General features: G+C 37.1%; 2 protein-coding genes and 1 long non-coding RNA gene across 9 annotated transcripts; 1 reads left to right on the forward strand and 2 right to left on the reverse strand.

Moving 5' to 3' along the window:
• Positions 1-307: 307 nt before the first annotated feature.
• Positions 308-11,041, reverse strand: LOC124179001. Of its 6 annotated transcripts, none has more exons than XM_046562937.1 (27): positions 10,901-11,041; positions 10,369-10,782; positions 9,914-10,279; positions 9,662-9,833; positions 9,259-9,540; positions 8,496-9,134; positions 7,317-8,126; positions 6,716-7,003; positions 6,352-6,443; positions 5,980-6,128; positions 5,753-5,863; positions 5,238-5,582; positions 4,935-5,149; positions 4,751-4,863; positions 4,533-4,677; positions 4,340-4,440; positions 4,072-4,247; positions 3,613-3,899; positions 3,296-3,500; positions 3,025-3,208; positions 2,716-2,928; positions 2,466-2,591; positions 1,868-2,017; positions 1,613-1,762; positions 1,250-1,481; positions 992-1,171; positions 308-916 (listed from the first exon to the last, which is right to left on the reverse strand). In XM_046562937.1, exons 1-27 carry the CDS (start codon positions 10,970-10,972, stop codon positions 780-782), a joined length of 6,354 nt encoding a protein of 2,117 aa, XP_046418893.1. In that variant the 5' UTR covers positions 10,973-11,041; the 3' UTR covers positions 308-779. The 6 variants fall into 6 exon arrangements, with proteins under 6 accessions (XP_046418893.1, XP_046418912.1, XP_046418902.1 ...); XM_046562956.1 differs by having other exon boundaries at positions 7,317-7,643; positions 8,496-9,137; XM_046562946.1 differs by having other exon boundaries at positions 7,317-7,655; positions 8,496-9,137.
• LOC124179092 lies at positions 9,688-12,001 on the forward strand. 2 transcript variants are annotated; one of them, XR_006869949.1, is made up of 3 exons: positions 9,688-9,817; positions 9,922-10,152; positions 10,632-12,001. It is a non-coding gene; the product is annotated as an uncharacterized LOC124179092 (long non-coding RNA). The 2 variants fall into 2 exon arrangements; XR_006869947.1 differs by having other exon boundaries at positions 9,746-9,817; positions 9,894-10,152.
• On the reverse strand, positions 11,761-14,422 carry LOC124179064 (cytochrome c oxidase assembly protein COX18, mitochondrial-like). The gene is made up of 6 exons (XM_046563085.1): positions 13,657-14,422; positions 13,427-13,564; positions 13,204-13,351; positions 12,976-13,100; positions 12,776-12,886; positions 11,761-12,362 (listed from the first exon to the last, which is right to left on the reverse strand). The coding sequence occupies exons 1-6, from the start codon at positions 14,266-14,268 to the stop codon at positions 12,165-12,167; spliced, it is 1,332 nt and encodes a 443-aa protein (XP_046419041.1). The 5' UTR covers positions 14,269-14,422; the 3' UTR covers positions 11,761-12,164.
• Positions 14,423-24,043: the final 9,621 nt, after the last annotated feature.

Here is a 24,043-nt window from a genome sequence, read left to right on the forward strand (position 1 = left end):
TAGGTGTGACATAATAGGCATATATGTTTAGAATAAGTAAAAAAATTACATTTTAATTATCTTTGGTTACCCAGTTCGAAATAGATCAGTACCCAGTAATGTCTTCTCATCATAGATTGGTTCGAAAATTATCAGATACATGGTTTATATTATTTTTATATATTTAAAATAATTCATCAAAGTTGGTCATAGTGAAAAATCTTTTTATTGATTATTTAAAAGGTTGTGACGTTTCTATTGGCTACAGCCAATCATCTTCAGGCAATCTGTTAACATTTAATATGTTGCTTAACAATGTTTGGTTTTCGTTAACATTATTATATTATATTAATTTTATCTGAATTAATATGCATGTGTTATCACTTTTTTCTTAGATATGTGATCACATAGATTTAATTGTTTGATTGTGTTTTTACTATGACCAACTTCGACGAATTATTTTTAATATATAATCACAGTGGTCACTAATTTCAAACTCCTATATATACAGATGCACATAAGAATTATATATAATATATATATATATATATATATATATATATATATATAATTCCTACGTGCATCTGTTAGTGATTATGTAACTTCTGAACGACTTAACCAATTGATTTCATACTCATGCAATACATTTGTATTGTTGAGACGATAGTTCATAGCTGTATACATACCTATATTTATTATTAACTTATATTGCATATTAACACATCATCACTCACATACCGGACATGGCAGGATAACGTCTGCCAAGCCAGCTAGTGTGCCCATAAATTCCTGTATATCCTCTACATTCTGGCTGAAGATTGCTGTATTTTTTGCTCAATCCATTTCTTGTAATGAGCTATGCGAACATATACTCCTGGTTTATTAGCTTCTCCACAGTGTTTTCCCCAACTTGTTAAACCGTATAAAGTGAATGCATCTGTAATTGTTGAAAATCAAATTATTAATAGAAATATGAAATCACATCTTGCTACATACACAAATTTATACATACTGTTATGAATGCAGGCAAGAGGCCCCCCAGAATCTCCGTCGCAGCTGTCGACACCTTCATTCAAATAACCGGCACACACCATGCCGTCACTAATCGCACCTTCTCCATAAACATAATCCGCCTGACACACAGACTGATCAAGTATCGGAACCCAACCAAAGCGCAAGAAGTGTGATTGAACTGTAATAAAAGATTGGAAATTTTATTTCAAATCATTTGAATAGAACAGTCATATGCACATTGTAATAGTATACACACCAGACTTTCCAGATTCAATACTACCCCAACCACTGATTGTGCAATTCAATCCTGGCAAGTATTCAACGTTTTCAGGTGGCAAGCAAATGGGCATTATATTTCTGCCTAAAGGAATCCCTTGCCCCTTTAGCATCACCAAGGCAATGTCATTGTTCATGCGTTGCCCCTTGCGAAAATCTTCATGTATATAGTAATCTTCAATGTTTGCTTCTACTTCGGTACCGTCATCAACCTATAACATAGGTATTGTACTGTTTTATGATTTACTGTAAAGCTTCTGTAACATACCCATAACCTTTTTTCCAAAACCATTGATTGCAAGTGATTGTGTAATTCTATTTTTTATTGGTAAAGTCTGCTCACCTCTGTATTATAATCTCCAGCTCGTACAAAATACATTCCCTTATTATAGCCTTCTAAGCAGTGAGCTGCCGTTAAAACATACAATGGAGATATTATCACCGCACCACACCAATGATTCGATCTACTGTGTCCTCTAACTCTGAGACTTGCCTAGAGATAGTGAATGACCGATATCAAGAAAAGGTTCAAAACATATTCACTGGTTTAAGGGAAGGACACCTTTTCATGCTCAATTCATTTTTTTAATAGTTTTACCTGCCATGGATATGCCCCTTTTTGAGCAACAGACCCTTGAACAACTCTGGCCATATACTCGTCATTTTCATCAAAATCTTCAATGCGTTTACCACAATCTGTAGGCAATATATCATTGGCTGTGACCTCAGGTAAGTACGGAACTGACTTCTGAAATCGTTTTAAAACGTTTGGGAATGAAATAAATTTGCGAAATATATCTTTCAGTAGTCCAATACTCTTGAGTAGTTATAACACCAGATATTTTTACTATTTCTAATATCCGTCAATCATCCAAGTGTTTTACAATAATATGGTATTCCTGAACTGTACATATATTGAAGTTTTAATAACCGCTGTGTAAAGCAATCTGTAGAACAGGCTCATGTTGATTCATCCAAAAGAAACGAATGGGTATAATGTAATGAAACAAGTTATTTTGCATGTCTGTCAACAAAATTTTATTCTACTCCTATTGATTATAATTTACAGTAATACATTATCATGGAGCTAAGAAAAACTTTACTATATTTTCCGACTGTACGGAAGCCCATGTTCTAAACTTAAACGTCTGTCATAAAACTACTCTAATCTTAAAGTTTTATCGATATTAATTTACCTCATGTCTTATTACTTCTCCAGACTCACATCGCACACCGACGTCTTCGTCATGACCGCAATTGTGGCGGCCCCAATGTTCATGATCACACCTGTATAATTGTGTCTCGTTACCAGAGCAGAATACCTGTAAAAAAATGTCAAAATTATTATTTTCTCATCGTATTTTAACAGTATGCCGTAGAGCGTGTATGTAATATCACACTTCATCAGATATTACTACCGTTCATCAAATTAGCAGTTACTGTTACCTCATCTAACCAAATAGGCCCATCTCCAGGTCCAAAAGCTCCATTCTTTATTGCAGTTGCAGGTCCTCCATAACCCAACGATCTACAAATGACTGTAGCAGCTGTATCTGAAAAATCGTCATCACAAACCGTGCCCCAAATACCGTGGTGACGCACTTCGACTCTTCCTTCAAGAAGATTACTACCCCCAGAGAGCCTTAGCTCAAAAGGTGCCTATAAACGTTCACGTAATCAATTATAATGGGATTAATGGTACTCTAAATTTATTTACTCTTTTGGAATATTTTGTTTCATATATGTGGATGTTACCTCACAATGCTCTGGACCTTCATCAGAACGATCACTACAATCTACAACTTCATCGCATATGAATGGTGTTGGAATACACTCGGGACTGTTGTCACACTTCCATGACCCATCTTGACATGTGTTCACTGCTGTTTTGCAAACTATACCAACAGCCTCTTCAGGGAGGCAGTTGTGAATGCCCCATCTATAATCATGAGAGAATATTCAAAAGTTTTAAGGATGTTGAATTTGGAATTTGACTTGAATTGTGTAATCTAGTCGTGCAACGTACCCATCGAAATCGCATTCCCTTAGCGAGGTCTCATTTCCCCTACACTTTAATTGATCCATTAAAAATAACTGTGAATCGGCATTGCCATAGTAACCTGCAGGCCTGACTTCTTGAGCACCGTATATGAAACCCAGCTCCTTGCACGCAACATTAGCAGCAATCATTCCAAAACCATCATCACACACCTGTCCCCATTTTTCCCATACTGTAATAAGGTAAGAAACAATTGGTATACACTGATGTAGTTCCACTAGTAATTCGTAGACCATATTGTAACTGATTGCAATACTATTATACCGTTTTCATCTTAAGATTACCTTTGACTTCCACTCTACCCTGATTGGTATTGTTGGATCCGCTTAATCTAATTTCATATCCATAATTTTCCAAATTACAACTGCTTTCATCAGTACGATCTCCACAGTTATTTTTTCCATCACATAGTAGTGACTGATTTATACATTTTCCATTTCCGCAAACGAACATATCACTACAGTTGATGCTTCTTTCATCCATTTCATAATAATCATAATCTATGGAGGGTTGTAGGTCTCCAGTAAGCCCGATGTTACTGTCACTGAGTAAACAGACATTCCCATCAGCTCTAAAATGTGAAATAACAAATTTTAGTATTGAAAGTTCAGTACCTGGAATACTATCAGAGACAACTGTATTGATTAAATCATATATTATTTTGTTTTATGAGAAAATTGCTGATAAACTAGAACTTGATTACAAATTTTTATCGTTAAGTGACCAATATAATCTAAACATACTTATGACTGAACGATCGACACGTAAAATCAGCTTCCTTACACCTGAGAGCACATGTTTTCAGTGGAGTGTTTAACCATTTCTCTACATCGTGGTCATCTAAATGATGTTGTTCTATTTTTGTATAAAATTCCAAGTGCTGAGAACAGTCCTGTTCATCAACTCCATTGGTGCAGTCCTGAAATGTTATTAAAGTTTAATGTTAGACAGAAATGTTAGCTTATCATTATTTATCAATTGAAAATTAAATGACACCACATCATCCTATACCTCTTGGCCATCACAAATCCATGGTGATGGAATACATTCGCCAGGTGTGCATTCAAAATGTTTTGGCTTGCAGCGTCCTGCTGTGACAGTCCTTATCATACCTAAAAAAACATTTGAAGAGTAATTCATTACCATACATTTGAAAAGATTGACAAAAGTTTCGACAAAATGTACAATTTGTAATGTAGTCTACCTTGTTCGGCACACGGTGGAATGTCACAGTGTTCAAATTCGCCATTCAGTCCAGTAAAACACCAAGGTTTCAGTTCCCTGTTTGGATTTGGATTCCTACAGTAGTTATGTTCTTTCAATTTTTCTCTAATTTCATCAGAAACCACCTGTAATATAGCAAAAATGAAAATTGAATGATTATAGGTTGGGACATTTTCAGCAAAGATGAATCAGCCCTACCTTAAAATGGAGGTGCTGCTCGATCGCCTCGTCATTCCATGGAAGACACTGTGCTCCTGATTCTGTGATATTTGCTTTTCCCGAATAGTGCTGGCCCTTGCCATAAACGCATCCTATTACGAGACATTAGTTATGAGAATTGTAGTTTTTAAGCGATATTTCTTACAATTAGTATTTGTTTTACCAATATCATTGTAGACCCTCTTGCAGATGTACGAATGTCCTTTGGATGATGTAGCACAGTCCTCAATGTCCCAAAAGAAGTAATCACTCAGGCAACTTTTGTCAGGACGATTATGGCAGGAAAATATACGCTTCATGACAATGCATACTGGACGCGAGCCAACCGATGGAGGTATTCTTTCGTCCTGCATCCAGCCAGGCCACCAATTGGCAAACCTAACACAGAAACAAAATTCAATTTATACACAACTACAAGCAGCCTTACTGTGTAATTGAAATAATGATGTAGTGAGCAATAACGTACCTAAACTTGGCATGATTCGAATCTTCCCAGAGCCAAATTGTTCTGTTTAGGGTTGTGAAACCAAATCCTGATGTCATGATAGAGTTAACATCTGGACGTCTCTGCACCAGCCACTCGGATATAAAATTGTTCTCTGTTTGATCGAGAACATCCAATAGCCTTGCCCCTTTACTATTACAGTAGTCCAAAGCCTCAGCATGATTTAATGCTGTATCGGGGTTTGCCAAATGATAGCAAAAACCTCTGTGCGGTATTTCATCTTCTCTGCAATAGGCTGCTCTGTTTGGTAAACAACGGATTCCAACAGCATCGCGGGCTACGTCACAATATGGATTGTGTGTGAACCTGATTTTAATTTAATGAAAGTTATAGTTTACAATAAATTAATTTTACAATAATTAATTAACTATTGCCAGGATGTCCGATCAGAGCTATAAATTGTGATAGTAACGGCTATACATATCCAAGTTTGTATAAATTGCCTAGTTGTTAGACATGTATTTTTTCAATCTTACTTGCAAGATTGGAAGTATGTTTCATTTCCAATGCAATCCACACTGTCGGCTGCTACCCAAGGTAGCTCATCATTCTGATTATTATTTCCCTGCCATGCCATTTCAGCTCCCCTAGCAAAAAAATATAAAAAATTCCCTTACCATCGCATATAAACTGTGTACTTTGTTTTCAAGATTTATACGAATGGGGAGAAATGAGATACAATGCAATTTTCGGATTAAAATACCTTGTGTATCCCAACTGCCTGCAAACAATATTAGCTTTTTTGAGGGTCCATGCATTTCTATGATCGCATACAATTCCCCAACCAGGCTGAGTACCTTGTACTTCTAAATAACCTTCCTCCAAAATAGAACCGCCACGCAGCCGCAGCATCTACAAATTGGTTGTATAAATACATATTGCTGATTGTGCCTCAAATTAATTCATATTATGCACTGAAGAACCATCAAATTTTCATCAGCTGCAGCATTGTATAGATTGAGAGTTGAGATTAATTGCTTGTCTCATTATTCGGAACTGCCTCAAGTATACAATATCACATTGCATGTACTGTAATTAAATATTTATCATACTCAATTCATCGTTAATATCTCACCTGGCCAGATATTGGTGTAATATTAATCCATTCATCCCAGCCGTTTATGGGCTGAACACCTTGTACAAAGTAAACAGGGAAAGGAGGTTCACCTGAAAAGATAGAACAAATCTTCGTAACGTCATTTTTCAACGAAGGGTCAAACAATTTTATTACAATTCAGACCTGTATCTGAAGAAATTGGATGGAAATTTAACTTTCAAGTTGTTTTTGTTGAAGTCATCTTCATCTGCTTGTGTTGCGTAATTCAATAATTAGAAAGAAAGGGTAACATATTGTACTTACCAATTTCACGAATATTGTAATACCTTTTTTGTACAAGAGGACGCAACATTCCTGCAATACATTAACATTTTCTACCCACCTTTACTGTTTACGAATTCTACACCAAAAATATCTAGATCAATTTCTTGATTAGTAACTTTCATGATTCCTGAAGTTTTTGAACCCTCAGAAATTTGTCTATCATCTTTATCAAGTTTTTTATCTTCCATAGTGGCTTCAGTCTCTACCAAAGTACTTGTAGATTCAAGTGTTGTATATTCAATTTTTGTTTCATTCAATTTTTCGTCATTATCCTTGTCACTATCAAACTCAATTTGAGCGTGGAGTTTATTTTTGTCAGTTGTGTCATAATCTCTTTCCCCTTCTGCTAAATTATATATATAAACATAATTTCTTGGTTCATTATGATATAGATTGCATCCTGTATATCGACTAATTTCCGTGGTACATGTCGAATTTTTTCTACAAAGTTATCCCATGCAATTAGTCTAAAGTAACATGTTTTTAAAGCCGAAAATTTACATATTCTACTGGTATTGACGTTCTTGGCTTACCAAGATATTTAGAATCGATTTGTTATTCAATGCATTATTCATTTGCTGGTGTATTAATGGTACTAAAACATTGTAGTGGAGGTTTTTCATAATAAATTGATAATGCCAAGCAATTTTTTGGCTTACCTAAAACTGAAACTCCATTTTTATTGCCAAATTTTTGTGCATCAGAATGTCCTTGATTAATTTCTATTTCTTTCGTAATGTAATGACCCTGGATTTCATTTACATTCGCATATATTCCACTTGGATACCAGTTTTTATTAATCATTGTCAGATCGGTTGAGTTTCGGTAGTGGAAATTCTTCCCATCTGTTTTTCTTTGTCTTTTTATAGTTTTAGTGCCAGGCTTGCTAGGAACTTGATGAAAAACATTTGTTCTCATTGTCCATTGATCTGATTTCGAATCAAGATCATGATCACTTTCTCTGTGACCAGCCAGATCTATTTTTCCTGATGAAAGACCTAACAAATCAGTTTTGACTGAGGGTAATTTTTTAGATGTGTGTATTGTACTCTCTACTACTCTGCTATTCGAATTCCCGTTTCTGAACATGGTATCGGTGTATTGATCAGTATTGAGTATTGGAGATTGGATCATGTTTTTATTACTAGAATTCCTGTGAATAATATCTCCGTACGTTTCATTCACGTCCATATTTCCCTCTGTAGCATGCCAGTACTCTTGACCATATCCTTGATTCGTTATGGCATATTGCCCATTTATAAATGATGACCCCAGTGCATTATTATTCGGTTGATATTGTGAAAAAGGTATTTGATTATTTTGTAATAAGTTAGAAGGATTGTTATTATTTGCTGTATTCGTATCTGGTTTATGCTTATTATAAAACATGCTATCTTGATGCAATGCATTAAGAACATTCATGCTGTTTGCAGTACCCGGATTCTTATTTACATCAATTGATTTTGAACCTATCCCAAAAAGAATTATTATATTATTGTGCATATTGCATTCTACTTGCGTTGACGAAAATATTATCACTGTATGCATTTTGCATGGCAAATAGACAAATTCCAAATTATTTTCACAATGTGCATATTAGTAATACTGTAGTAAATACAGTCTCACCTGCTTAATTATCAAGTCAATGTTGTGGAATATAAAAATACTGAGATTTTTGAGAACAGTATTTTTCTTACATGTCGATAAATCGCAAGCAAATATATTTAATAGAATTTAAATTTACAAAATTCAATACCTAATCGAATTTCAAAATAAAAAAATCCTGTCGGGAAATAATTGTACTCTATGAATCAATGTGCAGAATATTTTAAACCTACCTTGTTGCCACTGATGGTTCAGAACTGGATTTGTCGGGTGTTTGTCTTCTTTCTCTTCAGCTGTCCATGTACTTGGCTTAAACCGACCAGGTTGATCAACAAATGTCTCTGGTTGATTCCAGCTCTGCTGACTCGTTACGCTTTCGGGTGTAGCAGGAGTTATAATAAATTGTTTGCCATCATTTTTACTTTCATTAGAATTTTGTCCCTCGCTTGGCAATCTATAACTACTGTCCACGTAAATATTTTGATCTGACCCATATTGACTCCCCTCAGAATTATGAGTGTTACTTTGACCACGATTTGGGTCATTATAATACGTATTCGGGTTTCCATTAAAGTTACCACTTAGTGAACTTTCGGTTTGGCCATCATTGCCTTTGTCAATCCTATCATTTGAATTTCCTTCATTATTATAGTTATAATATGGGTGCCAACTTACAGTTGGATTGCTATTTTCATTTCCACGATTATAGTTATTTCCATAATCTTTTCGACTGTCAAATCTTTGATTATTCGATACATTCGGTACAACACCCCAGTGTGTTCTATGATCAAAACTGGTTTCACTTTGTCTCTCCGAATTTCCCACAGAGGATTTTATTCCAAAATCGGAAATTTCTGTTGTAGTTTTCAAATGTTCTGGCAAAAAAAAATCATAAAAATGAAAATAATTGTATGGTTTTTTTTTTGCTGTTGTTCACTACAGGTCATACAGAGATAGTATTTTTGTACATAAGAATAATCTACTACATTATAATACCTTCACCGCAACCTTCCACGTTGTAGGGAAAATCGCAGACCCTTGTTAATGGATTGAAGACAGTTCCGGGCCCACAGTCCATTATATGTGTATTCGCATTACTACACTGTAAAAATTTTTTACAATCTGTCGGATGCCGGAACAACCCTTCTTGACCTTCAGAACATGTCACTACGTCAGGTTTTATCCGTTCCTGAGGAACCTGTAGATTCATATCACCCCTCATATCAATTCCCTGCCAAACAGGAATAGATGTCGGATCCGTCTTAGGTTTCAATGCATCTTGAATTAAATAAAAAAGCATGTATATTACAGTGCTATCGTAACAGTTCTGACGCAGTGCTAGAATACCTAGGAAACATTCAACATAATTTTACTAATCAATTCTTTTCAGGAATCATACCTTCACAACCTTTCACATTGTAAGGCCAGTCACAAACGCTGACTGTAGGATTGAAAACTGTTCCTGGACCACAATCCATGATAAACGTGACCCCATTGGCGCATTGCAAAAATTTGGTGCAATCAATTGGATGTGGCAATAAACCAGTAAATGAAGGTGGGCATGATGGATGCTAAGACAACCATAAATAAAATTCTCACATTACAGTCTCCTAACAAACGAATTAGTACAGATTACTGTCATTTTTCTTGCCTGATTAGTTGGTGATGGTACTCTCCATTCTCTTTCTGGTTCGGAAATTTGTGATGGCTGTTTCTTTGCCGATGGTCGTATGTTATATTGATTATTTAAATCAATTAATTCACTGCCATAACACTGGACTTTTGTTGGAAAATCACATTCAAGAGTTTCAGGATTGAAGAGCGTCCCAGGTGCACAGGGTTGAACGAAAGCACGGCCATTCCAGCAGTTGACAAAAAATTTACAATCAGGTGGGTAAACAAATTGACCTGTTGCATCAGGTGCTGGACACACAGCTCCAGTTTCTGAATCGTATTTGGCAACCCTAATTGATTTAACCGGTTTCACTTTGAAGTCCTTTGTGTCTTTATAAGGCTTCTAATTTTGGAGAAGTTGAAAAAATTCATCAATATTCTATGTAATTGCATGTACTCTCTATTTTATGCTGCTCGCTGAGTTATATTTACCTTAATCTCGATAGCAAAATCTTCATAGGGTTTTTGATTGTTAGCATTATCAACAAACCATCCGTTTTCGTAATAACTATTTTGATCAGAGTATCCGAGATTCTGATCCTGACCATAACGATGTTGAAAAGCAGAATTTTCTTGTTGACCATCCTGCCCTTGGTCGTAGTTATTATAGAAATTGTTTGTGCTTTGCTGTTCTATTTTCCTATTGAATGTCCCATACTTAGAATATGTGTAACCGCCATTGTTGAAAACAACAGGTTTCTTGGGACGCAACCCTGAGTCTTTGACTCCTTCAGGGACTTGAGGTTCAATCGGAATTGGAGTCGTGCTACTTGGTGAATACCACAGGATGGGAAACTCGCGTCTTATGGCAGGTTTAACAGCATGAGTTTCTCTTGGATCGAAAATCTATATGCAATTTTCGATTATGAATATTAATACATAGGTTCTCTGACTCAAGCTATTATTGCTAACATATTACACTATATGAATTCGAAATACACAACCAAAGTGTTCGAAATCTTACCGCAAGCGATGTATTACAAAAATATATAATAGTCAGCACAGCAAGCAAAAAAATGTTTTCAGATGGTTTCATGGTCGGTAAATTGATAAGTCACTGTGGATTCTGAAGAGTTTTATCGAATTAATATATTATATTAATTTTTCATCATATAACATCACCACGCAACACTCACTCGCAGACCATGTACTTGTGCCAAACACTTTATTTTATAAATTCCTATACTACCGATGACTTCCTTGTGAGTAATGCGTTCAATTTAGTTTGCAGCGCAAAGTTCTACACTGGGTTATCTTAGGGCAGAGCAAAGGTCACCCCTACACTGCCTAATGGCATTCCATGGCATGTGAAATCAGTTGTACGCTTCCATGTGTGCACAGCTGGCAATTGGTTCACTGTAGTGATCCCTAAATGTCAGCTGTGTGAGTTACAATTTAGAGGTCTAGATAGAATGATTGACGTATTTGTACCCACCATTTCTTATGAATCGATAGTACGAAGATAACATTAAAGCAGTAAACATAACAAAATGTTTTTCTAACAGTTTCTCCTTTCTGAGAAAATGAATCTTATCTAATTGTTTTGCTATCTTATTGGTAGGAAAGCACGATACTCAAATGAACATTACGCATATGTTAAGATATGTGCAAAATTGGTATCCATCTCTCTTGCCAGATATGGCAAATTGCGAATAACCCTGTACATTTTTTAATTATTTGAAGTATAAATTTACGCTGAGAATTGCTGTTTTATCTGTATGTCTTCGATTGCATCTGTAAGTTGATAAACATACTTCTACATTGTTATAACTGTACTGTAGAAAAAGATGACAGGAAAAATTCATATCTGTACGTGGGCTCAAATAATTTGCTATTACTTTACTTTATTCATATACATATGTCAAGTATGCTACATCAGTTTAGTTTATGTACATTGAGTTTTATAATAAATACACATAAAAACATGTATAATGAAACATTTTACATCAAATCAACCATGCTCACACTTGAATTTTATATGGAAACGACGCTTCCCTTTATTAGTGTAGTCTATGAAGTATGTCAAAAACCCATTTAAGATAAATTAGATCAATGAAATATATTTTTAAAAAAACTGGCAATTTTAGAGTATCTTGGATATTGACAGAGTCAACATGATTCAAATCTAAAATTCAAGTGCCACGGAACTTGGTTGGTTTGTCGTGGAATATCCTATGCGACGTGTATCTGCCTTTGGCATTACATTTCAGTAAACTTCAGACTTACAATTATATTCTACTGTTACTTTTACGCATGAAACTAAAGTACCATTTGGTTTTTAATTTTGTATACATTTCACGATATGGATTTGTCCTTGCAGTCTTAGTCAGAGGTATTCCAGCCAATCTTCGCACCTTTGGTGATTGCAATAGCAGATTCTGGACAATACCAAACGCGCTGCTGCTTGCCCAGTACAAACACATGCACTATAAGTGGAATAGAAAAATCTGATCTCATGTGGAGCATTTTAACATCATATTCGAAATAAATAGGACTGGGTAAGTGGCATTTTGCAACAAGGTTGATGTTAGTAAAATTTACAAAGCAGGATTTTGATGGAAAAATCATTTTGCGAATTTAAAATAACTTTGCACAAATATATGTATGATAATTCTGAATTTTAAACAATCCTGAACGTCACAAATGACCAATTTTCCTATGAATCCATAGTTACACTAACGTTACAAATCTCAGTCACATATTGTAAAGCCTAAAATAATTAGTGCGTACTTGGTAAGTAATAAACGAACCAGGATATTCTGATGATAATGTATAGATACTAATAGTTAATGACAAGTGTATATACCATTGTCATATATTTAAAATCTATGTTACTTACCGATGGAACGTACATCGAAATAGGTATCATTGCAATGGAAATGAATCGTAAAAAATAGAGCAAACACTTCTGTAATCTGGTATCCTCAGTCGTTTTCAACAGATTCATAATCTGTAAGAGTTTATCCGATTATATAGTAGCTTATCGTATTTCATACGGATTAATATTCAAGTGCAGATACATGAATTAGTTATTCTTACTTCAATATTGGCTAAATTGAAGAGTCCCACAGAAATCGGTACTATGCAAAATTGATCGATGGCAACCAAATTCGTTACCCATCCAAAACCACCGGTTGTCAAGTCCAGGAAATTTTTTTCAGCATCTATGTCAGAATATAAGAACCTATTAAAAATTGGTTCAGTTCATTAATTAATTCCATAATATTGTCTCATATATAACAAAGCCATCAGGAGAAGTTCTCTCACCTGTGCGACCTGGAGGTAACATGAAGCAGAGATTTCTCAGTGCAGCAGATATTGTTATCCACAATGGTATTTGTGTCCATAATACAATATATCCTTTACCAGGATGACAGTTTTCTCTTTGAATCAATTCATCCCATTTCTCCTTTACCTATGAAAAAAAGATGGAATAGCAAAAAGATTTGGATAGGCCATCTATGGTGAAAGTAAAAAAGAAAGTAAGTACCTTTGTATTATACAGCATCCTAGCATGATCTTCAGGACATTTGTAGTGTGATACAGCTACATTTGCTTCGGCTTGCAGTTTTTTAACAATATCACTCATTTCGATATTCAAATTTTGAACTTTGGCAATAATGTAATGCTATGATATAAATTATGCTCATTTAATGCGAAGGTTCTCCACTAACTAGATAGCTATGTGTCTATTAAGTAACGAAATGGATGAATATTTACTTGATAAAGACTCAATGGTAGCGTCAAAGTACTTCTTACTATGACTGTGGTTAAAACTATGGTTGCCCACCATGGTAAACCAGTCGTAGACTGAAATGTGACCAAAGCATCTTGTACAAATTCAACAGGTGTGCTCTCCGATATATCTTTCCAAACTCCAGTTAACCGGACTTGCGGTACATACTGTGTCGTTTCACTTGAGAATTGCCTGACTCTAAAATGTTTAGGATGGAGAACCGTATAGCGAGTGCGATTGGCGAGCAATAACATCGAATTAATCAAAGGTTTGCTGCAATTTCTTGAAATGTTGATTCCGGTGTGTGAAGAACGTAAACCCGTTGCACTCTGTGTATTGAACTGAGACGGCGTATTTCGATCAAAATTAAATAAACTATCTTCACCTGCAACGGGTGACATAGTCTTCGACATGTGAATTAAATATGTTAGACTATTTCCACTGTCAATGTGACTGGCGCCTTGGTTCAGGTTAAGGTTATGAGTTGATCGCCGTAGATAACTCACGAGTCTCACATTGACTGAACACATTGATGCAGCATGTGTGAAATTTAGACTTCGTTGGAAGTAAAAATTATAGTTTATGGAACGTAGCATTTCAATGATATAATTTCAGTATCTTCCAATAACCTCTCAGAAGTCAAGCAGGCTCGATGGCGCGTCGGAAGACCGTTTAGAGCATGGTTTATGGTTCAGCAAAATGCTGTTGCTCCGTTAGCGCTCCGTAGCAGGCGTCCGTCTCTCTGCCGCGGCCTATGTTTAATTGGGATTCGAGCGCTCCGCTGTCGGAAAGCGACGTCTGATGCGCGCTGAGTACGAATAAGGATAGCATTAAACCGGCAGCATTTTAACGCTGACTGAAGAATATAACGACGGATAACCCTGGGTAAATTTTTGTGACCAGTTTTCGGCGAGCAAATGGGCCCGGGTGGACCTGGGAGCGTAGGAGAATAAATTTCTTCTACACTTCGTAGCAAAACAGTGATTATATATGATCCATTTTCCAGGAGACAAACTAGATTTTCTGCAATAAAACGGCTATAATAGGAGAATGGTAGAATCATTCATTTCAAAATGGGATTCTATTCGACACGCGCTCGATGTATTCCATAACATTAATATTCATAATGATTCCAACAACTTTTCATTTGCTCTCTCGCTCCTGAATTTTCCTAGGCATAGAATCGAAACGCTGTTTTAGCCAGTGGCGAGTAAAGCATTTACGTTGGGTAGAGAAGCAGAATTGTTTTCAAAAAGTGGTCGTATGAAAAAAAATTCATAGCCACTGTGATACATCACGTATGCGCCAATTTTGATCGGGATAAAATGCATGCTCCGTATATGAGACAGTATTTAACACAGTGGCACGATTCAAACACCTAAAAAGGTGATTGTCGGCGATTTCTTTTTTTTTTTTTTTGATAAAGAGAGAAAGAACGAAGCTTCTTAAATCTTCTAGTGTATTTTAACACACATTTGAAAGGTAAGAGCAAAAATTTTTATCATCCGACTGTAGTAGAACGGCAGCGTTATTAGCTGACCCGTTGACTGAAGAATATGTCTTTAGTCAAAGGCTGACCATCGAAGGGCCAAGCCGCTGGAATCGGCAGGAAAGATAACATGCGTATTTCTTGTCTGTAATGTGAAGACTAAAATCATTATACATCTTGTCATATCATAGATCATACATCATACATCATAGATAGTATTAAAATTCGAAACCAAAGTTTGGATGATCGGATGTTCAGAAAGTGACGTCACCGAAATTTTTTTTTCTCTTGACGTCATCGATCTATAGTAATCAGCTAGTCGAATTCCTCAGTCTGGAAACAACCGCGCAGTAGAGCGGACGTTTGAAAATCGCGTTCCGCAGATTGCGAGTATCGGGTTCTCTACCACCTGGATCCTGCGCTCTAGGTTCGCTTCTTGGTACACCTCGAGTTCCAGGACAAGCGCTCCGTAGTTTCTAGGCTCCAGGTCCTCTACCTGATGAAACTCGACTTTTAGGCGAGCGCTCCGTATTTTCGGCGCTCCAGGTCCGCTACCTGGTGAAACTCGACTTTCAGGACAAGCTGGAGGAGAAGGATTTTTACACAGTGAGTATATTTTTATAATATTTAAAGGCGATTGTAATTATATTGCATCTAACATTATTTTAACTTCTCATGTGTACAATAAATTATTTCATTTCATTTTTCGTGCAAGCCCAAATTCAGAAGCTATCAATGCGTTTGCAAAATTTCTAATTTTTCATAATTTTCCTACGATCTTCTTGGTGAAATCTGTCAAAGAAAAAATTATATTAATCCTTCAGCAGTATTCTTCATGTGTTCTAATACTGAAAATATTTTTTAGTATTCGAGATGGTATTATATAGCTATAAATGCGCTAATGAAATTTATTATATTGGATGAATTGATTGATTATACTAATCCTTACACAATATTTTCGATATGTTCCTATACTGAAAATATTTATGACTATTGAAGGTACAACCCAAGGTGGTTATCGGTGGTCGTTGGAGGTGGTCGGAGGTGGACGAGGAGGAGGACGAGGAAGACTAGGAGAAGAAGGTGGCTGAGGATTTGTGCTCGGTGAGTAAAACACTTTTATAACATTTGATGGCAATTGTAATTATATTTCATCTAAAATATTTCAAACTTGTCATGTTTACATTAAATTATTTAAATTCATTTTCCGCGCAAGCACAAATTCGGTAGATATAAATGCGCTAATAAAATTTATTATACAATTGATTAGTTAATTAATTACATCATTCTTTACACAATATTTTTAATGTGTTCCTATACTGAGAATATTTATTACTATTCCAGGTATAACCCGAGGTGGTTGGCGGTGGTTGGCGGTGGTCGAGCTGGACGAGGTGGAGGACAAGGATTCGTGCTCGGTGAGTTTAACATTTTTACAATATTTGATGAAGTAGAATCAGCATCAGGAGTAGGATCAGGGGAAGATGTAGAAATAGGAGTAGAAGTAGGAGTAGGAGCAGAAGTAGGTAGGGCGGGGCGGGTCGTGAGAGGGGAGGGGAGGGGTGGGAAGGGGATATTATCATATCAAGTTATCAGTAATAAGCAATTGCGGGTAAAATATTAGCTTACTTTTGCGAGTATTTATGAATATAGCCTCTATGAATATTCATTGTTGGTGTATAAGGTCTGGAAACGTACCTACTTTCTGTAAGAGATGTTGAAGATTTTCAACATAATTATGTTTCAGTTCTGTGCCCCACCTAGTGATCCACTAGTACATATCCTCCGACGTGACATCGCTGTGCTACGTATAAAGAAGAAAAGATTTATTAAGATGCAAATCGCTCCTCTCTTCTTGTCATTGTGCTTTCAGCCATTGTTATGCTGTGTGTTTAAAATTTAATACAGTATATAATATAGAATAACAGGTACAGCTACGAATATAGCACTACAATAAATCTTATAGAAATGAGCTCTTATTGAGATTTCTCTGTATTTATAACTCGACGCGAGAAGGCAAAAATCAATGTAATGCCATCTGTAAGGTAATTGGACTCGTATTTGCACTACGAGAACTCGTTGGGCATTTTGCGGTGAAGTTTGAAAAATTGTTGTACAAGACATTAAATAACTATAAAAATGATTATGTTAATATATTGATATATTGATTATGTTAATGATCTATTGTTACAAGATCGGAATTAGATAAGCTCTCTAAATACTTTTGTCTAGTCTATTAATTTATATCATGTATATGTAAATGCATATATTTCTTCAGTTTATACAATCACTGCACTAGGATCACCCTTGCCACGTTTTATGTTGCGCTTGTGTAATTTGTATATTATTAACCTTACGTTTTACTCTATTTGCGACAAGTTGTGAGTGTTTCTAATTTCTTGGCAATTATTTATGTACATGTATGTGTATATATGTATATCTATACATATGCATGTGTATATACATATATACACATGTTTAAAACTAGATTTTTACAATAAACACAGAGGTTTTAGTATATTCACATACGGATTTCTGTGTATAGGTATACTTGAACTAAAATATCCTTATCTCTAATACGGAGTTCTTCGTAATTCGCATTTGTTCTTGTAACCCAATGTCCTACATACGATAGCAAAAATCGAGATCCAACTTAACTGAGTCTCAAAGCCCTGTTGACATAAAAGCAGCTATTTGATAGAAATTATAGTTTATAGTTTACACAGCCTATTGCATGATATTTCATCATAAACACATATGTTTCAATGTATTTAGGAATAATTTATCAAATGTACAGAGGTCATGTGCAAAAATAAATGAATTCGACCGCAGTTTTATGTATTCATTAGAGCTTTAACAATAAATTTAAGCTTTGTTACTTCTTTTATTTTATTATGGATAATCAGAAACATTTCCGACTATTCGTGCTGTGGAAGCATGGGGATTAAACCAAATGTAGCAAAAGATTAGAAACAGTGTATGTAGAGTACGGGTATTTTTCTAATAATGCAAACACGTGCCGTTAGCTTAGTTTTGACATATCTAGAATACCACGCCTTGCGAATTAGCTTTCCAGACAGAGATGAATGATGAATTTTAAGGACTGCATTATCGTTGTTGAATACTCTATGCCTCGTGGGAAACGAAAATCTGTAACGATAAAATCGATGCACCGGATCATCGTCGACTTTAACTTTTGAAATGTCCTACCATTTTCGAACACCTCCTACCTCCCCCTGCCACCTCCGACCATCAATGGCCACTTTCGACCACCCCCTATCACCTTCTGCCAGCGCCGACCACCTCCTACCATTTCCAAACACCTCCAACCATCCTATTTACCTATATTACTAGATTAGCTATGATATGAAAAGAGAAGAATTATTCGTTTCGAAACGGGATTCTATTCGACACGCGCTCGATGTATCCCATAACACTAATATTCAAAATTATTCCAACAACTTTTCATTTGCTCTCTCGATCTTGATTTTTCATAGGCATAGAATCGAAACGCTGTTTTAGCTGGTCGCAAGTGAAGTATCTGCGTTGGGTGGAGGAGCAGAATTGTTTTTCGTAAAGTATTCGGATGGAAAAAAATTCAGAGTAACTGTAATACATCACGGATGCGCTAATTTTGAACGAGACGAAATGGATGCTTCGTATATGAGACGGTATTTAACGCTGCGTAGTGATTTAAAGACCTGAAAAGGTGATAGGGAGAGATAGAACGAAGCTTCTTAACACTTCGAGTGTATTTTAACACACATTTGAAAGATACGAGCAGAATTTTTCATCATCCAACTGTCGCAGAACGGCAGCGTTATCAGCTGAGCCGTTAACTGAAGGATATATCTTCAGTCAACGGCTGACCATCGAAGGGCCTGGCCGCTTGAGTCTGGAATCGGCAGGACAGATAAAGTGCGTATTTCTTGTATGAAATGTGAACACTAAAATCATTATACATCATATCATATCATCATACATCGTACATCATACATCATACATCATACATCATCATACATAGTATTAAAGGTCGAAACCAGAGTTCGGATGTCGGATGTTCAGAAAGTGACGTCACCAATTCAAAATCAGCTAGTCGAATTCCTCAGTCGGGAAACAACCGCGCAGTAGAGCGGACGGATGAGAGTCGCGCTCCGCAAATCTCGAGTACCGGGTTCTCAACCTCTCGGATCCCGCGCTTCGGGTCCGCTACGTATTTCGAGTGGCGGGTTCTCAACCTCCCAGATCTACAATAAATTATTTCAATTCGTTTTTCGCGCAAGCCGAAATTCAGTAGCTGTCAGTCCGCTAATAAAATTTCTCGACTTCCACGATAAGCGCTCCGTGGTTCCTGGTTCACGTTTACAATAAATTATTTCAATTCGTTTTTCGCGCAAGCCGAAATTCAGTAGCTGTCAGTCCGCTAACAAAATTTCTCGACTTCCACGATAAGCGCTCCGTGGTTCCTGGTTCACGTTTACAATAAATTATTTCAATTCGTTTTTCGCGCAAGCCGAAATTCAGTAGCTGTCAGTCCGCTAACAAAATTTCTCGACTTCCACGATAAGCGCTCCGTGGTTCCTGGTTCACGTTTACAATAAATTATTTCAATTCGTTTTTCGCGCAAGCCGAAATTCAGTAGCTGTCAGTCCGCTAATAAAATTTCTCGACTTCCACGATAAGCGCTCCGTGGTTCCTGGTTCACGTTTACAATAAATTATTTCAATTCGTTTTTCGCGCAAGCCGAAATTCAGTAGCTGTCAGTCCGCTAACAAAATTTCTCGACTTCCACGATAAGCGCTCCGTGGTTCCTGGTTCACGTTTACAATAAATTATTTCAATTCGTTTTTCGCGCAAGCCGAAATTCAGTAGCTGTCAGTCCGCTAATAAAATTTCTCGACTTCCGCGATAAGCGCTCCGTGGTTCCTGGTTCACGTTTACAATAAATTATTTCAATTCGTTTTTCGCGCAAGCCGAAATTCAGTAGCTGTCAGTCCGCTAATAAAATTTCTCGACTTCCGCGATAAGCGCTCCGTGGTTCCTGGTTCACGTTTACAATAAATTATTTCAATTCGTTTTTCGCGCAAGCCGAAATTCAGTAGCTGTCAGTCCGCTAACAAAATTTCTCGACTTCCACGATAAGCGCTCCGTGGTTCCTGGTTCACGTTTACAATAAATTATTTCAATTCGTTTTTCGCGCAAGCCGAAATTCAGTAGCTGTCAGTCCGCTAATAAAATTTCTCGACTTCCACGATAAGCGCTCCGTGGTTCCTGGTTCACGTTTACAATAAATTATTTCAATTCGTTTTTCGCGCAAGCCGAAATTCAGTAGCTGTCAGTCCGCTAACAAAATTCCTATTACTTTATAATCTTCTCATAATCTTCTTGGTAAATACGTCGATAAAAAAATTATATTAAACCGCACACTTGAAGGTGTTCGGAGTTGGACGAGGAGGAGGACCAGGAAGACAAGGAGATGAAGGTGGACGAGGACTTGTGCTCGGTGAGTAAAACACTTTTATAATATTTGATGGAAATTGTAATTATATTTGATCCAAAATATTTCAAACTAGTCATGTTTACATTAAATTATTTCAATTCATTCTTTGCGCAAGCACATATTCAGTAGCTATGAATAAGCTTATACAATTTATCATATTATTAAACAATTAATTAATTATTTCAATCCTTATACAATATTTTTGATGTGTTCCTATACTGAAAATATTTACATTACATTACTTCAATTCATTTTTCGCGCAAGCACATATTCAGTAGCTGTGAATGAGCTTATACAATTTATCATATTATTAAACAATTAATTAATTATTTCAATCCTTATACAATATTTTTGATGTGTTCCTATACTGAAAATATTTACATTACATTACTTCAATTCATTTTTCGCGCAAGCACATATTCAGTAGCTGTGAATGAGCTTATACAATTTATTATATTATTAAACAATTAATTAATTATTTCAATCCTTATACAATATTTTTGATGTGTTCCTATACTGAAAATATTTACATTACATTACTTCAATTCATTTTTCGCGCAAGCACATATTCAGTAGCTATGAATAAGCTTATACAATTTATTATATTATTAAACAATTAATTAATTATTTCAATCCTTATACAATATTTTTGATGTGTTCCTATACTGAAAATATTTACATTACATTACTTCAATTCATTTTTCGCGCAAGCACATATTCAGTAGCTGTGAATGAGCTTATACAATTTATTCTACTATCAATTAATTAATTAATTATATCAATCCTTATACAATATTTTTAATGTGTTCTCATACTAAAAATATTTATTACTATTCCAGGTATAACCCGAGGTGGTTGGCGGTGGTTGGAGGTGGTCGGAGGTGGACGAGGTGGACCAGGAGGAGGTCGAGGACCAGGAGGAGGACGAGGAGGAGGCGGGGTGGGTCGTGGGAGAGGACGGGCGGGGGAGCGGGAGGGAAGGGGCAGAGGTGGGCGGGGAAGGGGGTGAGGTGGGAAGGGATGGGGAGGGGGAGGGGCAGGGAAGGGGGAGGGGGAAGGGGAGGGGATGGGGGGAGGGAAGGGGCGGGGGAGGGGGGGGGAGGGGAGGGGGAGGGGAGGGGGAGGGGGAGCTGGGGGGGCGGGAGGGCGGGAGGGAGGGTGGGTGGGCGGGAGGGAGGGCGCGCGGGAGGGAGGGAGGGAGGGAGGGCGGGTGGGCGCAGGAGGGGGGGGGGGGGGGGGGGGGGTGTACTGCTCTATTAACTCTAACGGGCTCGCATCGACATCCGTCCTCCACTCTCTCCCTCCCGCCCTCCCTCCCTCCCTCCCTCCCTCCCTCCCGCCCTCCCGCCCCCCCAGCTCCCCCTCCCCCTCCCCTCCCCCTCCCCTCCCCCCCCCCTCCCCCGCCCCTTCCCTCCCCCCATCCCCTCCCCTTCCCCCTCCCCCTTCCCTGCCCCTCCCCCTCCCCATCCCTTCCCACCTCACCCCCTTCCCCGCCCACCTCTGCCCCTTCCCTCCCGCTCCCCCGCCCGTCCTCTCCCACGACCCACCCCGCCTCCTCCTCGTCCTCCTCCTGGTCCTCGACCTCCTCCTGGTCCACCTCGTCCACCTCCGACCACCTCCAACCACCGCCAACCACCTCGGGTTATACCTGGAATAGTAATAAATATTTTTAGTATGAGAACACATTAAAAATATTGTATAAGGATTGATATAATTAATTAATTAATTGATAGTAGAATAAATTGTATAAGCTCATTCACAGCTACTGAATATGTGCTTGCGCGAAAAATGAATTGAAGTAATGTAATGTAAATATTTTCAGTATAGGAACACATCAAAAATATTGTATAAGGATTGAAATAATTAATTAATTGTTTAATAATATAATAAATTGTATAAGCTTATTCATAGCTACTGAATATGTGCTTGCGCGAAAAATGAATTGAAGTAATGTAATGTAAATATTTTCAGTATAGGAACACATCAAAAATATTGTATAAGGATTGAAATAATTAATTAATTGTTTAATAATATAATAAATTGTATAAGCTCATTCACAGCTACTGAATATGTGCTTGCGCGAAAAATGAATTGAAGTAATGTAATGTAAATATTTTCAGTATAGGAACACATCAAAAATATTGTATAAGGATTGAAATAATTAATTAATTGTTTAATAATATGATAAATTGTATAAGCTTATTCATAGCTACTGAATATGTGCTTGCGCAAAGAATGAATTGAAATAATTTAATGTAAACATGACTAGTTTGAAATATTTTGGATCAAATATAATTACAATTTCCATCAAATATTATAAAAGTGTTTTACTCACCGAGCACAAGTCCTCGTCCACCTTCATCTCCTTGTCTTCCTGGTCCTCCTCCTCGTCCAACTCCGAACACCTTCAAGTGTGCGGTTTAATATAATTTTTTTATCGACGTATTTACCAAGAAGATTATGAGAAGATTATAAAGTAATAGGAATTTTGTTAGCGGACTGACAGCTACTGAATTTCGGCTTGCGCGAAAAACGAATTGAAATAATTTATTGTAAACGTGAACCAGGAACCACGGAGCGCTTATCGTGGAAGTCGAGAAATTTTATTAGCGGACTGACAGCTACTGAATTTCGGCTTGCGCGAAAAACGAATTGAAATAATTTATTGTAAACGTGAACCAGGAACCACGGAGCGCTTATCGCGGAAGTCGAGAAATTTTATTAGCGGACTGACAGCTACTGAATTTCGGCTTGCGCGAAAAACGAATTGAAATAATTTATTGTAAACGTGAACCAGGAACCACGGAGCGCTTATCGCGGAAGTCGAGAAATTTTATTAGCGGACTGACAGCTACTGAATTTCGGCTTGCGCGAAAAACGAATTGAAATAATTTATTGTAAACGTGAACCAGGAACCACGGAGCGCTTATCGCGGAAGTCGAGAAATTTTATTAGCGGTCTGACAGCTACTGAATTTCGGCTTGCGCGAAAAACGAATTGAAATAATTTATTGTAAACGTGAACCAGGAACCACGGAGCGCTTATCGTGGAAGTCGAGAAATTTTATTAGCGGACTGACAGCTACTGAATTTCGGCTTGCGCGAAAAACGAATTGAAATAATTTATTGTAAACGTGAACCAGGAACCACGGAGCGCTTATCGTGGAAGTCGAGAAATTTTGTTAGCGGACTGACAGCTACTGAATTTCGGCTTGCGCGAAAAACGAATTGAAATAATTTATTGTAAACGTGAACCAGGAACCACGGAGCGCTTATCGCGGAAGTCGAGAAATTTTATTAGCGGACTGACAGCTACTGAATTTCGGCTTGCGCGAAAAACGAATTGAAATAATTTATTGTAAACGTGAACCAGGAACCACGGA

Source organism: Neodiprion fabricii, chromosome 1 (genome assembly GCF_021155785.1).
Source record: "Neodiprion fabricii isolate iyNeoFabr1 chromosome 1, iyNeoFabr1.1, whole genome shotgun sequence".
Classification (NCBI taxonomy): domain Eukaryota; kingdom Metazoa; phylum Arthropoda; class Insecta; order Hymenoptera; family Diprionidae; genus Neodiprion; species Neodiprion fabricii.